The 14,959-nt window shown below is 56.9% G+C and overlaps 1 protein-coding gene across 4 annotated transcripts in view; it reads left to right on the top strand.

The window, feature by feature from the left end:
* AKT2 (AKT serine/threonine kinase 2) overlaps positions 1-7,106 on the top strand; it is a 36,339-nt gene extending 29,233 nt beyond the window's left edge. For all 4 annotated transcript variants that reach the window (XM_004710326.2, XM_045292436.1, XM_045292438.1 and 1 more), the window contains exons 5-14: positions 279-432; positions 685-816; positions 2,128-2,193; positions 2,872-2,940; positions 3,579-3,701; positions 4,035-4,163; positions 4,255-4,469; positions 4,762-4,849; positions 4,936-5,038; positions 5,743-7,106. In XM_004710326.2, coding sequence (XP_004710383.1) covers positions 279-432; positions 685-816; positions 2,128-2,193; positions 2,872-2,940; positions 3,579-3,701; positions 4,035-4,163; positions 4,255-4,469; positions 4,762-4,849; positions 4,936-5,038; positions 5,743-5,822 — 1,159 coding nt within the window. In that variant the 3' untranslated portion in view covers positions 5,823-7,106. The remainder of the gene's footprint in view (positions 1-278; positions 433-684; positions 817-2,127; positions 2,194-2,871; positions 2,941-3,578; positions 3,702-4,034; positions 4,164-4,254; positions 4,470-4,761; positions 4,850-4,935; positions 5,039-5,742) is intronic.
* Positions 7,107-14,959: the final 7,853 nt, after the last annotated feature.

The following is a 14,959-nucleotide window of genomic DNA, read 5'->3' on the forward strand; positions in this document are numbered from 1 at the left end:
AGCAGCCTCCTTCCCTTCTCTGGCGTGCGTTCATGCATGTGTGGTGGTGGGGGCTAGTTTTTTAAGAATTTCTTTAGAAGGGTGGGTGGGCCCTTACCAGGCCAGTGCCGCCGCTAGCTGGCCACTTTTCGTCTGCTGCTCTGGCCCTTCCTGCCCGTCGCAGCCTGGCTCTCTGCCTCAGGAAGCCTGGAGGACAGCGGCTGGGGGCTCACCCAGGGGAGGGGTCGGGCTGGGCTCTGACCTCGGCACTCAGGCCCTCTGCACACGTGTCCCCTCAGGGAGGAGTGGATGCAGGCCATCCAGATGGTGGCCAACAGCCTGAAGCAGCGGGGCCCGGGCCAGGACTCCATGGACTACAAGTGTGGCTCCCCCAGCGACCCCTCCGCGACTGAGGAGATGGAGGTGGCCGTCAGCAAGGCACGGGCCAAGGTGGTAAGTGTTGGGGCCCGCGGAGATGTGCCCCGTACAGAGCAACCTGTGGCCCAGCACAGAGACCCTGGGGGCTGCCCAGCAGTCCGTGGAGCCACTGCCCACCCCTCTACCTTGGAGCTCCAGGCCCACCCTGGCAGGTCGCCATGTGGGCAGCACAGAGGCCAGGGTTGACAGCCACACAGGTGCTGTCTAGAGGCCTCCCTCAGCCATGCCAGGTGCTGACCCTGTCCCCCTGCCTCTCCCTCCGGGCAGACCATGAATGACTTCGACTATCTCAAACTCCTGGGCAAGGGCACTTTCGGCAAAGTCATCCTGGTCCGAGAGAAGGCCACCGGCTGCTACTACGCCATGAAGATCCTGCGGAAGGAGGTCATCATTGCCAAGGTGGGTGCCCCACCATCTCAACTCAGCCTCAGAGGGAGGGGCCGGCTCCTGCCAGACCCATTCCCACCCTCTGGGTGGTCCCCCAGATGGTAAAGGTGGCTCAGCTCTGTGAGTCCCAGGAGGCCTGCGCTGGAGATGGAGTTCTGTTGTTTTCTTTTCCTTATTTAAGGGTTTATAGTGGAAAATTCCAAACTCAGACCAAAAAAGTAAAACGAAAACTAAGTACAAGGAATTTCCCACATAATTATCATCCAGTTTCAGTAATCACCAACATTTGGCCAGTTTTGTTTGTTAGCTCCACCCCAACTCCCCTCACCCCTGCCTTAAAAAGGTGTTCTTACCGCAGAGTGTAGACATCATATAATTTCACCCCTATGCACTTAGATCTGGTGCCGACTTTACAGAATGTCAGGTGGAACTGCATGAGACCCGGAGTCCTGGGGGTGCAAATACTCACGACACTCTGGGCTGCACTTCGAAGCTGCGCAGAGGTGCACAGGAAGAAAGGCCTGGCAGTCTGCCTGTTTGACTATAGATGCCAGTAACCCTGAGAGCCCGCTCTGCGCTGAGATTTGGGGTCACCTCATGCGTGCGTGTGTGTTGGGATCCAGTGATGGCAACTGCTTAGCTAGTTTTCAGACCCAGTTAACAGCCATTCCAATGCCTGGGCCCGCTCAGGGCTTCTCGACCTCGGCACTTCAGTCTGGACCAGCATATTCCTCTGCAGGGGACTTGGCTCCACTGTGGTCTCTGCTCACTGAAGCCCGCAATAGCACACACACACCCTCCCCACGGTGACAATCACAAATGTTGCTAGACCTCACCAACTGCCCCACAGGGGCAGTGCTACCCCAATGGAGAGCCAAGGGTCTGAGCCTCGGATGTGTTGTCCTACGTTGAGCCCACATCACTTGGAGGGCATGGGAGACAGGGCTGGGCCCCCACAGGAGCAAGGGTTGGGCCCCTTCAGTGGGAGACGTGGCTTCCCCCCACCCCCACCCCCGTGGGCATCCTTGGGTCGGAGTGGTAGGCCCACACGCTCTCAGGCGATGTCAAGGCTGCTGGTGTGGGGACTGTATGTCTAGGTCCTTGAGGGGACCTAGTTTGTTCTGTGCCCAGGGACGCTTCGCAAGTTGTCCCCGTGCCCTGGGCCTCCTCAGAGGCTTGTTACGATCAGTCTCCGGAATCAGGTGGTGGCAGTCCGGTCCTTGTCAAATTTCCACTGGCTTTCGACCTCCTGGGGCTGGGAGCCCCTCGCGGGGGAGTCCGTGAATCGGGCCTGCATCTGGGCCTCTCCCCCTCTGGCTACAGGATGAAGTTGCCCACACGGTGACCGAGAGCCGAGTCCTCCAGAACACCAGGCACCCCTTCCTCACGGTGAGCGAGCCCCACACCCCTGCCGGGGATCTGCACCAACCCCAGGATGGAGCGGAACCCCAGCCATTGTCAAGCACAGTGGGCTGCAGGCCACACACCCCTTCTCCCCCCCCACCCTACTGGGGGATGGCTTCCTTGGAGACAGTGCTCTGGTGGGAACCAGTTATAAGGTCAGATCCGAGCAGCAGCTGGGCCTTCACTGGACATGTTACTCAGGCTGCGTGGACACCTCGGTGGCCCAGCTGACGATGGGGTTGCCCCTTGTGTTGGAGCCACAGCCCTTCAGGTGGGGTTCCCCAGAACCTCCCTCGGTGTGGAAGCCGGTGTCAGCGGGGGGTGTCCTTGGTGGGCAGGTCGCCTTAAGTTGCTGCCTCAAGCTCCATGGAGTGGTCTGAGACTGGCAATAGTCTGCCCTCCTGTGGGGGCCATCGCCACATGTCACGCGTGCAATGACAGCAATCTCATTGCTTGAGCACGAGGGGGAGGGGTGCCCAACAGCCCACAGCGTCACCCCCGCCCCAGCCGCCCCTCCACGCCTGTCCCTCTGCCCCATGGGGTGAGGCTGGACCCCGAGGCACCGGATGTGGAAGGCCCAGGCCATTGTGGGGGTGCTGCAGACTTGGCCCCCACTGCTGCCGGCCTTGACAGAAGCCTCCCCTCTCCCTGTCCCCGCTGCAGGCGCTGAAATATGCCTTCCAGACCCATGACCGCCTGTGCTTCGTGATGGAGTACGCCAACGGTGGTGAGGTCAGCCGGCCGAGGGGCAAGAGAGGACTGTGGTGGGTGGGGGTCCAAGAGGAGTTGAGACTTGGCGGCTGTCATCTTGCTGCCTCCTTCCCTGTGCTCCCTGGGCAGGCACAGGCCGGGGGCTGTCAGCCCAGCTCCTGGGGTGGGAGGAGCCAGTGGGGAGATGGGGTGGCTGACAGGTAGCTTGTAAAGGCCCCAGAGCAAGCACAGAATCTGGAAGCCCCTCGGGGCTCTGGTCTCCCTGGCAGTCCTGCACAGGTAATTGACACGCCCTGTCAGTCTCTCTTGCTTGCTTACCAGGCGGGCGCCCCCACCCCCGCCCCCACCCCACGTCCTCAGATGGACTCAAGGCCCGTGCTCTCCGTTCACTGCCACTGGCTCATACGGTCTGTTCCTCTTTGCTTGGTTGTCGTCTCCTCTTGTCCCTCCTAGTGCCTCTCCCGTCACCTCCGGCTAAGTTTCCTTTTTCTACCCCTCAGGTGAGCCCTTCCCTCGCCCCCACCCTCTGTCCCTCCCACTGGCACTTGCTGGTTCCTGAAGCAGCTCTTGGGGCACAGGCTGGGTGCCAGGGCCTGGAAGGGGAGGCAGGTGGGTGAGCCGGGGGCCTGACCTCCCGCATATCCCCCCTCCCCCCGCAGCTCTTCTTCCACCTGTCCCGGGAGCGCGTCTTCACGGAAGAGCGGGCCCGCTTCTACGGCGCCGAGATTGTCTCTGCGCTCGAGTACCTGCACTCTCGAGACGTGGTGTACCGCGACATCAAGGTGAGCCTGGACACCCAGGCACTGAAGCCCGTGGTCAGAGGTTGGAAGGCTGGTGAACGACTGTGACTGGGCTCCCCTGGGCCTAGCAGAGGGCCCTCTAGCCGGACAGCACCGACCGCAGCCTTTGTTGCATGACTGTGTGGTGCCCCTCCCATCCAGGTGGGGAGCTGGTCAGTGGGGAAGCTGCTTCCCTGGCTCACTCCCTGCTTGGCTTCCCTGGGCTGCGGCTGCACAGGGGAGCTGATGGTGACTGGCCCCTCCAGGGGCCGGGGTCTTGGAGGGCGGCAGGAAGCCCTGGAGGGACATGCCCCCAACCCCTGGACTTTCCTGTAGCTGGAAAACCTCATGCTGGACAAAGATGGCCACATCAAGATCACTGACTTCGGCCTGTGCAAAGAGGGCATCAGCGACGGGGCCACCATGAAGACCTTCTGCGGGACTCCGGAGTACCTGGCGCCCGAGGTGCTGGGCTGCGGGCGGGGGGCAGAACAGTGGCCCCAGGCTAGCCCTGCTTGGACCTCACCATCCACTGCTGCCCACCCGCCCACCCCAGGTGCTGGAGGACAATGACTACGGGCGTGCCGTGGACTGGTGGGGGCTGGGCGTGGTCATGTACGAGATGATGTGTGGCCGCCTGCCCTTCTACAACCAGGACCACGAGCGCCTCTTTGAGCTCATCCTCATGGAGGAGATCCGCTTCCCACGCACGCTTGGCCCCGAGGCCAAGTCCCTGCTTGCTGGCCTGCTCAAGAAGGACCCCAAGCAGAGGTGAGGGCCAGTGCCCGCCCACACAGCCTTCAGCCAAGTTCACGTCCCGGGTAGGCCCCTCTTGGGGGTGTTAGAGCCAAGCATGCCCCACCCCATCCTGGACTCTGTGGCCTGGGCTGGGGAGCCGGCTTCCTGGCTCTGCCTCCGGGCATGTGAACACCCCTCCCTGGGCCCTGGTGTCCTTTTCCGTGATGGGGTGGCGATGGCCGGCCGGGTTCCGTAAAGGCTGCTCCGAGGGCTGTCTCCAGAACCCAGCTCTCCTAGAGTGGGCACTGATGCCGTCTCTGCCCAGGCTTGGTGGGGGGCCCAGCGATGCCCAGGAGGTGATGGAGCACAGGTTCTTCCTCAGCATCAACTGGCAGGACGTGGTACAGAAGAAGGTGAGCCCAGGCCTGGCCTGCTCCGGGGGACCTGGGCCCAGCTTTCCCCACAGCGGGCTCTGAGGCCAGCCTTCTCTGCTCCGTAGCTCCTGCCGCCCTTCAAACCTCAGGTCACATCTGAGATCGACACAAGGTACTTCGATGATGAGTTCACGGCCCAGTCCATCACAGTCACGCCCCCGGACCGCTGTGAGTGTCACGCCTGGCTTGGTAGCCGGGCTGGAGGCTTTTGGCCTCACCTGTGCTTTGGGTTCTGTCCTGAGTCAGCTCGAGTGGCCTTTCGTTAGTCTGCAGGACATGGTGGGGGAAGGGCTGGTGGGGCGTCCGGTTGGGGAGGTGGGAGACTGCTTGGGGCATGGCTGCAGGTGACAAGTTCCTGTTGTCCTCAAGTGCCTGGGTCCCCAGGGCAGGACTGACCCAGTGCTGGCAGCAGCAGTGACCACCACGGCCCCTGGGTCTGTCTGGTGGGGCCTCACCCCACATGGGTGAGGGGCCTGCATGTACCCTGTCAGCCACGGGATGGGCACCCCACTCTCCAGGGCCCCATGTTCTGCAGGAGAAATACCTGGTCCAGCCTGGGGACTGGAGGTTCCTGGGGATGCAGGGGCAGAGTGCCCCAAATTGGGGGTCAGAGGCAGGAGCTGAGCACCACTGGGTGGGAGGGGGGCATTTCCTTAGCCACCTGGAGGGCCGTGAGCAGAGGACACTGCCCCGTGGAGGGTGGATTCAAGTGGCCAGAGGCCAGGGCAGAGCAACAGCATTACTGGGGGAGGGTCCACATGAGGTGGGACCTGCTCCCCTGGCACTGTCAGCCTGCGGCCCTTCCTGGCCCTTGCCCCAGGAGCCCTGGCCCTCCAAAGGCCAGCCCCCCAACCCATCTCTGCACCCCACAGACGACCGCCTAGGCTCTCTAGAGCTGGACCAGCGGACGCACTTCCCGCAGTTCTCCTACTCGGCCAGCATCCGGGAGTGAGCGGCCTGACGGGGCCACCGGTGGCCATGGCAGGAGGCACGCACTGGTGGCTGTTTACAACGGTGTCATTTGGCTTGTTTGTTTGTGTTCCCACCCCTCACCTCCTGGCCCCATGCCCAGCTCTCTCTTCACCCCACCCCACCCCTCATCCCCAGCTGCCCTGGCCTCCGGGGAGCACCTTTCCCCACCTGTGTGCCCAGACTAGTATTGGGAGACTCTCACTCCTGCTTGGGCCTCAGGGCAGTCGGAGGTGATGGTTTTAATCCACACAAGCTCGGACGAGGGGTGTGTGTGTGGTACGGCCACCTGCCTGTGTGCTGCTGCTCGACAGAGGACGCCCGACCTGTGCCACGCCGCCCCCCCCCCCAGGGGCAGAAAAGCAATAATGGTTGAGCCCCACAGGGGCCTGGGACTCTGGGGTCTGAGGGCTTAGGGCTCCCTCAGGTGATGCCACCATGTCCCTAGCTCTGCCCCCAGGGTACTGCTTCCTCCCCCTGCCTTTGAGTGCTCCCCCAGCCCCTCCACCTGCTATCCTGACTTTGGGAATGAGACAGGAAGAACATTCTGGGGCTGCCCCAACCCGCACCTGTGCCTTACTTCCAGGGGGCCTGCCTTCCTGCTGGACCCTGGACCTGGGTCCAGCCCTGGCCCCATCGGAGGGCAGGGTGGGGCGGGGGGTAGGGGTGTCTGCCTTGGCTGTTACACATCTCCCACCAAGACAGTATTGGGCCTCGTGGGCAGGATGAGGGGCAGGCAGGGACAGGCGATCCACCCCATCTCCAGGGCCCCCATGTCCTGCAGCCTTAAGGTGAGCAAGTGTGCTCGGCTGTTCCAAGGGCACGCATGGTGCCCAGAGTGTGTCAGGGACACGTGTGTGCACAAGTGTGCCCAGGCCTTCGAGTGTGTGTATGTGTGTGAGTGTGAATGTGTGTTTGGGCCCCCATCCCTGGCCCAAGCATTTCATCCCGTGGAGTGGCGGGTGGGGAGGTGCTGACCGAGTGGGAGGAGCCACGCCCACCACACCCACATCTCCCCTTCTCTGGCTTCCCTTTCCACCCAACTTTGCCAGGTGTGTGGCATTTCATTTCTGTGGATCTGCCCACCCCCTCCGTACCAGACAGCTCACAGAGGGCATCATGAAGTGGGGACGGGCTGGGTGGGGGTGGGGTCTTTGCCCTTCTCTCCGACACCTGCCCTGCCCTCTGGCCTTTCTGCGTTTCTTCTTGTATTTGTACGGTACAAGCAATAAAGACCAGGGCCCAGCCCGCGTCTCTGCTGGCCTCACACCTGGGCCCCAGTCCCTGCGCACAGCTCCTCCCGTCGGCTGGGGGTGGGGAGGGGGTCTGGGGGTGGGCCGACCGGAGGCTGGGGTATGCCTCTGGACCTGGGCGGCTTTGGGGGGGGGGTGCTCATATCCCCACCCCCAGGTACAGCCTAGTGAGGACAGCGGCATGAGTCAAGTTGGTGCTAATTTTCCCATCAGGTGGACAAACCTTCACTACTTCCTCGGGAGGGTCCCCTCCCTCTGGCCCCTGGGACCCGCTCACACTGTTAGCACCGCTGCAGTGGCCTATGCTGGTCCTCTGTTTCTGTGAGGGAAACCCAGCAGTTTGTGATTAATTTTGCAAAACTAAGTCCGGTGGCCTGGTGGCCTGGCCATTCGTCTTGCAGCGCTGCTCAGACTGCGCACCGTCTTCCAGGTTGCGTAGCGTCCTGAGAGTGTGTGCTCCACGCTTCGTGTAGCCCGTCACCTGTTGGTGGGCGCGGTTGGGTGTGATGCTGCGGCAAACCCGGGTCAGTCCCTGTGTCCGTCGGTGGGGCGACTGGTAAGCCCCCGGGGTGTGTCCTAGGAGTGGACTTGCTGAGTCCTGTGGTGATTTTATTTTTTACTTTATTGAGGACTCACTGTATCACTGTGTATCCCCCTCGCTGGAGGGGCTGTAACGTTCCCACCGCCCCACCCTTGCCAACACTGTGGTTTTCCGCTGCGGTGTTGCTGGCCAGGGCCACGCTAGCGGTGGAGGCGAGACCTCACCGTGTCCGTTGGCGTCTCATGGCGGTTGGCAGTGAGCATCGTTGTGTGTTGGCCGCTGGAGCTTGTGTTGTTTGCCCAATTTGCGATTGGGCTACTTGTCCTTTTGCTGTTGTAGAAATATATATATTTTAGATAGTAGACCCTCGTTGACTATATCGTTGTCTTTGTATGCTTTTGATGAACTATTTTGATGTCCGTATTTAATTTTTATGAGATCCCAGTAATCTGTCTTCTGCTCCTGTAGTTGTAGTTTTATTTGATAGCATTAAAAAAGAAAAAAGAAACCCTAGTTTTCATGAGTTTGGTGCCCATGTTTTCTTCTTTTTACCTTTAACATCTAGGTCCTGGGTCCATTTTTAATTCATTTCTGTGTGTGATGTGAGGAACAGGTCTTCCATTTTTCTGCAGGTGCAAATCCAGTTTTACCAATGCAGTTTGCTCAAGAGACGGCCCCTTCCCATGAAATGGACTAGCACCCCTATCAAAAACCAGTTTCCATAGATGTATGGATTATTCCTGGCTAATTCCGTTTCGTTGGTGTCTGGCATTGAACCCGCACCAGGGGCTGCTCTGATCACGACAGCTGGTGGGCAGTGTGCTTTGAAATCCAGAAATGTGAGGCCTCCTCCCTTCTTCTTCTTCCCAATGGTTTTGGCTACCTGGGCCTCTCCCCATCCGGAGCCGAGGATTGGTGGGTTTTGTTTTCCGTTGGAATGTTGGTCAGTGTTGCATTGACTCTGGAGACGAGGATGGGTAGTACATTTTGACAGTAGTTAGACTCCCAATCCATGAGCTCAAATGTCTTTGCATCCACCCGGGTCTGTGCGAGCCCCTTGTACTGGTGCCTTCATTTGTCTGTCTTTCACATCCCTGGTTAGGTTGGGTCCTAGGGATCTGAAGTGCTTGTGTAAGTTGTATTGTTTCCTTGGTTTCCTGTAGAGAGTTCTCCCTGTTGGTGTGCAGAAAGGAGGGAGGGGTGTGTGTGTGTGTGTGTTTACCTTGGGCCCTGTAATTTTGCTGGATTCTTCCATTAGTTCCTGCAGCTTTCTTGTGGCCTGACATCTGCTATATGAGAGTCGTATCATGTGCACGTTGGGATACTTTCTCTCCCTTTCCAGTTTGAATCCCATTTGTTGTTTTTGCCTGACTGCTCTGGCTCAGACTTCCAGTACGATATTGAATAAAGGGGTGCTAGTGGGAACCCTGCCTCCCTGTTCCCATTCTCAAGGGAGAAGGCTCGCGGTCCTACTCTACGGAGTGTAATGTTGGCAGTTGCCTTTTCATAGACAACCTGAGTGGTGGTAAGGGACCTGAACCTCTTGTTTCCAGTTTGCTAACAGTTGTTATCAGGGAGGGCTTTATCAGTGCCTTTTCTGCATCTAGTAAATGCTGTGTGGTCCTCTTCCTTGTTTTATTCATGTGGCATATTTCGTTGCTTGGTTTTCTGATGTTGAGTTGCCCTGGTTTATACTCTGAGAGCAAATCCCACTTTGGTCATGGTGCTCAATTCTCTCGATATGCTGTTGGAGTCTGTTTGCTAGAACTTGTGTTGAGAATCGTGGATCTACTCCCGAGGGATACTGGCCTTCCTTTTCTTGGGATGGCTTACCTGGTTTGGTCTCAGGGTGATCCTGGCTTCATAGAGTGAGCTTAGGGAGGATGCCGTCTGTTTTTAATTTTGGACAAGTTTGAGCTGAGCAGGAACATCTTTGAATGTGTGATGAAATTCCCTCGTGAAGCCATCTGGTCTGGGCCTTTGTTGGCAGGTTGGAAGATTGGTCCAGTCTCTTGTGATGTTAGTATGGGTGTGTTGTGTGTTTCTAGGAGTGTCCATTTAAGTGTTCGGGTCGGGTGGAGCAGTTTTTCCGCACAGTTCTCTGTTAGGATCCTCTGTGTGCTGAGCTGCTGTCACGCCACAGCCGCTGTTGTTGGCATCCTCTCTTCTAGCTTGTGATTTGTTGATTTCTTTTTCAAAGAAGCAACTTCTGGTTTTGTTGATTACCGTGCGTTGCTATTTTCTGTTTTATCAATTTTCTTCTAGCAGCTTTAGGCTTCTTTCGCTCTTACTTTCCATTTCAGAGGTTGTAGAAGTTAAGCTATTGATTTAGGATCTTTCTTATTGACATTGTTATCCATTGCTACGGATTTTCCCCATCGCACAGCCTTCCCCGTGCCCCATAGGTTTTGGCTTGCTCGGTTTCCATTCTCAGTCAGGTCTTCATTTCTCCCTCATGTTTTTAGGACCTGATTGGTTTTTGAACAGTGTCTTATTTAGGTTTCCTCGGTTTTCTTTGTCACCGATTTCTGGCTTCACTCCCTTGTGATCAGAAAAGAGCTCTTTTTTGGTGATTTCAGTCTTACATTTATTGAGATTTGTTTTGGTCCTGAACCCGGGTTTACTCTGGGGGTTGTCCGTGTTCACTGGAGAAGAGTGTCAGTGGTGTGCTGGTGGGTGGAGCGTGGTCAGGTCCGTGCTGTTCGGGTCTTGCGTTTGTCGATTTTCTTCTAGTTGTCACTGTGGGTAGTGGTGCATTAAAGTCCCTGCTGCTGTCACAGACCTTTGCATTTCTCCCATTGAGATTCACTTAGAATTTACTTCATACGTTTTGGGGAGTCGACCCTTTTGTCATCACACGGGTTTGGGACATGCTGTGAACTGGGAAGGGTCCAGAAATGTGGATGCTGTGTCAACACCATATTCTCACATACAGGCAGCGAGGTCGGGACCTTGGGCACATGGAGGGGCAGGGGGCCGAGAGGCGTGGGTGCCGGGGGTGCTGCCGCTGGCGGCCCAATTGGTGTGGCTGCCTCCTCATCACGGGTAGCTCTGCCCCCACCGTGAGCCTCCGAGCGTCACCTGCGTCACCTGCGGCAGGAGCAGAGGCGCCTGCATGGGTGCTGCTTGTGTCCCATGGCTGCACGACCTTCCTCCCTCGGGTGGGTGCTTGAAGCGGGAGGAGCAGCGCCGTGCCCTGCTGCCCACTCGCTCTCAGAGTTGGGAGTTTTTACGATACCATCTCAGTAAGACACCCCGTGGGAGAAACCATAAACAAAAAGAAAACTGCTTTCCCTTTAAAACAACAAAAAGCAAACCAGCTTAAGGGCCGTGGTGGATGTACATGTGGTGAGAAGTTAACCTGAACTGATGTTAGTTGAGCAGTGCACCCTGCATGGGGCCCTCCTTTGTCTCACACCTATTTTGATGTGTTTTATTGAACTGTCGCCACCTGCTCTCTTGGTTGCCGTTTGCACAGGTTGGTTTTTTCCCCTCTGTTCTTGACTTTTAACCTACCTGGCTCTTTGTGCTCAGGGTCTGTCTCTTGTAAACAGCCTATTAGCAGAGCCGTATCGTTTAGCCATTCTACCCCTCTCTCTGTCTGGACTAAGCCTTGGGCTGCTAGTCAAAAGGTAGTGATTTGAACCTACCAGCCGCTTTGAGGAAGAAAGAGGAGTCGGCTTGCTTTTGAAAAGCGTGACCCTCTCAGAAACCCCGCGGAGCAGTTCTGCTCCGTTCTCAGGGTCACCAGTCTGGACTACAGCGCTTCAAGCTATAGATGTTCACTGTCGCTGTCCACAGGAGGGTTTACTTCCGCCTTCTACCTGTGGGACTTAGGGCTGCTTTCTCATTTTTTCCAATGTTGACTTTCTTCTTCTTTTTAATGTTAATTTTTAATCTATAGATTTTTATCTGTCTGTAATTCAGGAATCCTAACTGGAAGGTGCCCAGTTCAAAATCACCAGGCACTCCGTAGGAGACAGAGGAGGCTCTCTACTCCCATTAAAAGTGACAGTCTCAGAAACCCACTGGGCAGGCCTGCCCTGCCCTCCAGGGTCGCTAGCTGTTGGGATTGGCTTGATGGCAGGGCGTTTGGTTTTGATTTTGTGTGTGCTAGATGCTGAGCTATCTTGCCTCCTCACTTCTTATTTTGGTATCTAATTTTACTTATCTTCTTTGTGGTAAGCATGGGAGGAAATCGTTCTTATATCTTGCATTTTGATACCAGCTTAACTTCCTCAACAAAGGAGAAGTCTATATCTGCACCAGTGTCCTTCCCCCACCCACCCCCGTTTTATGTGATGGCATCATGACTTGCATCTCTGCACCCTGGTTTCCCTGTGGTCTGCACTGCACGTCTGTTTACTGTTGCCGTGTTTAGGCGTCATTTTCTCAGTAAGTCACCATGGACCTGGAGGACATGCGGGATCACAGCGCTCAGACGTCCCTGTCGGCTGCTGGCTGATGCTGCTTGCTTGTTTGTCTCCCTTTTGTCCCCATGGGACCAGTGGGGGGGGCTGTATCGGGTTCCTGCGAATGTTCCGATGTCACCCTTGTTTTAACCGGCCGTCTCACTGGGTATGTGCCTCTTGTTGACGCTGTGTATGTCGCCTAGTTGTCACTTTGTGTGGTTTGACAAGAAGCAGGCACTTTATCGGACCGAGGCCCACTTTGTGTGATCCCCTTTCTTGTGCTCGTCGCAGCCCTTTCGTCGTCCTCGGTTCTTGAGGGTCTGATGACCATGTGTCTTGGTGTGCTTCTTTCAGGCTCTCTACATTTATTGAGCTGCTGGGGTGTAAGAATTCTCGTGTTTGTGGTATTTGGAATGGTTTCCGCTAGCTCTTCAACAACTGCCTGCTCCTCCGGAGCGCTCCTAATGTGTGGGTGAGCTCCCCTGATGGTGCCTTAGCCCGCATGGTCCTTCAGTTCCAAAGGCCGGCGTCGCTTTCATTGATCTTCATTTCTATTCCCCAATCCATTCATGGCTCTGTGCCCAGTAAGGGGGTGGGGGTGGGGGTGGGGGTGAACAGGACCCTGACAACGAGGTGCCGGTGCGGTATGCTGTGTGCTGCTCCGCATGTGGGGTCATGCCTGTCCACAGGGCTACGTGCAGCCCTGGAGCCGGCTTGGGAGCCTCTGCACGATGTGCAGCACTGGGGAACTCTAGGCACAGCACTGTAGGGGTGAAGCTCTGCCAAGTGGTGGGGCAGGGCCCTTCCACCACTGCCACAGTGTGGCGTGGGGTGGGGTGGGGTTCTTGGGGGAGATCCCGTGTGGCCCAGGTGATTCAGCCACCCCTGTTATGGCAGGGGTTCACTTAGTTCCAGTTTAGTGGCTGCTGTAATAAACCTCTTTACCAACCCTTCTCTGCTGCCCTTGTGCTTTTATTTCTGTAGCTCACGTTCCCAGGTGGCCGTCTTTTAGTACACAGATGATTTAAATCTACCTGGTCTTCACTTTCCAGTTTGGAAGTGATTGTAGACATTCAGGGAAGGGTCAGAAGCCGTGTACAAAGATGATTGTGGCTCTGGGGCCGATGGACGGGTGCACAATCAGCCTGGGGCTGCTTGCAGCGAGGGGCAGCCAGGAAGTGCTTAGAAGCCCCATGAGGATGGAGGTGCACAGAGGGGTCCAGGAACCAAGTGAACGAGCCCCCCATGCAACAGTACAAATAACGTACAGGCAGTTTGCATGCTACGAACATGAAGGGTCCACACTTGTGTCTTGAAAAATTTGTGGGTCAGTCAGAACAGGTGCAAAAGAATTTTGAGCTGGACTTTGGTGCAGAAAGGCCCCGAGCTGTTCCCGTGATCGGTAAAGCTGCGCATGAGCAGGTGAAGGTCCTGTGATGAGGACTCTGTTGTGAGCAAGGAGGGCCAGTTTACGTAGCCGACGCCGGCGACTGACCACGCAGCTCTGAAGATGTACGCGGCTCCCCACAGCTCCTCCAGGACCTCGGGCTCCTGCAGTGATGCCCAAGACCCTCCGATCCTCCCAAGCTGGGCTCTGGCCCTGTGTGTTTTTTCGTTACAGCCATCGTGACAAATCACCCACATTGTGACGGCTTCAGTCTGAGGCACGACAGGACAGGTTGGAGCCCCATCGAAGGAGAGTGGGGCCTGTCTGTAAAGACAGACGGCTTTGGAGCTCGGGCAGGGTTGCTTGAGTTGAGTGGACTTGAGGGCCGCATTGAGAGATCTGGAGAATAGGGGTTCTGTATAATCTGCAAGTTTTCTGCAAATCCTGTAAAAGCCAAAAGGTTATTGAAAGTACAGAGTTGTCATGTATCCATCACCCAGATGCCCTGTAACATTTTACCAGTGTCACTGTCAACCTACGAATACCTACACACAGCTTGTCCCTGAACCGCTGGACAGTGTCACAGACAGAATGCAACATGGGCCATTCGCTTAAACAAGGTCGGGAATCAGTACAGCACCAACGTGCTCGCTGCTTCCACCCTACTCAAATGAGAGCAGTGTTCCCCCTGTATCCCACCCCATTAGTCCCTGTGTCAGGAACCAGCCCCAGCATTGGGTTGAGGGTGTGGAAAGGGGCACCCCCATGACATTGAGAATTGCAGGGGGGGTTGTGGGGATCAAGGAAGACCTCTATGGAGAAGTGACGTCTGGCTCCTCTTTCAAGTCCCGGTGTCAGCAACACGATGTTCTGTTTATTATACTCAGTCCACAGACTCCGGTCATCTACTGTGCGCCCAGCCCCGTCCCCGCTCTCGGTGCTGAGATTACAGCCACGGGGGCGGAAGGAGCCGCGCTGCCTCATGGGGAGGGATTGATAGAAGGCACCACGGACTGCAGGAAAGCACTGCTCTCTAGTTGGCTGGGACTCCTGCAACCCTAGAGCGCACCGTGGAGCTGCCCGTGGTGCTAGCAAGGGCCGGGTCCTGGGAGCTCCACACCTTTGTCCTAGGGCTGAGTGTTTTATCCTCTGCCACCAGGACGCCTTACAAAGTGCTGAAGCAAATAGATGCAGGGACCCCAAGTCGATTCAAACTGGTAATGACCCTACATGCAGAGGTTCCTCAGAGGCCCCCCCACTCTGCCCCTGGCAATTAAAAAATGTGTACCATCGTCCATAATGCAGGATCAAACGTAGGCACGCGCTTTTGAAGCCGCCTTGGGTCACTCCAGCGCTTCCCCCCAGGGGCACAGCCCAGCTGTTTGTGGGGCTGTAAATCCCTGCAGGAGCAGCTAGGCCGCCACCTCTTTCGCCCACAGGGGGTGGTGGAGTTGAACCCCCGCCCCTTTGATTAGCAGTCCCACACACCCAGCAGCGCCACCAGGGCTCCCTAAATGCAGGGAAGTG

This window comes from Echinops telfairi, unplaced genomic scaffold, assembly GCF_000313985.2.
Source record: "Echinops telfairi isolate 266 unplaced genomic scaffold, ASM31398v2 ScPeMD7_655;HRSCAF=1070, whole genome shotgun sequence".
NCBI classification, from domain to species: domain Eukaryota; kingdom Metazoa; phylum Chordata; class Mammalia; order Afrosoricida; family Tenrecidae; genus Echinops; species Echinops telfairi.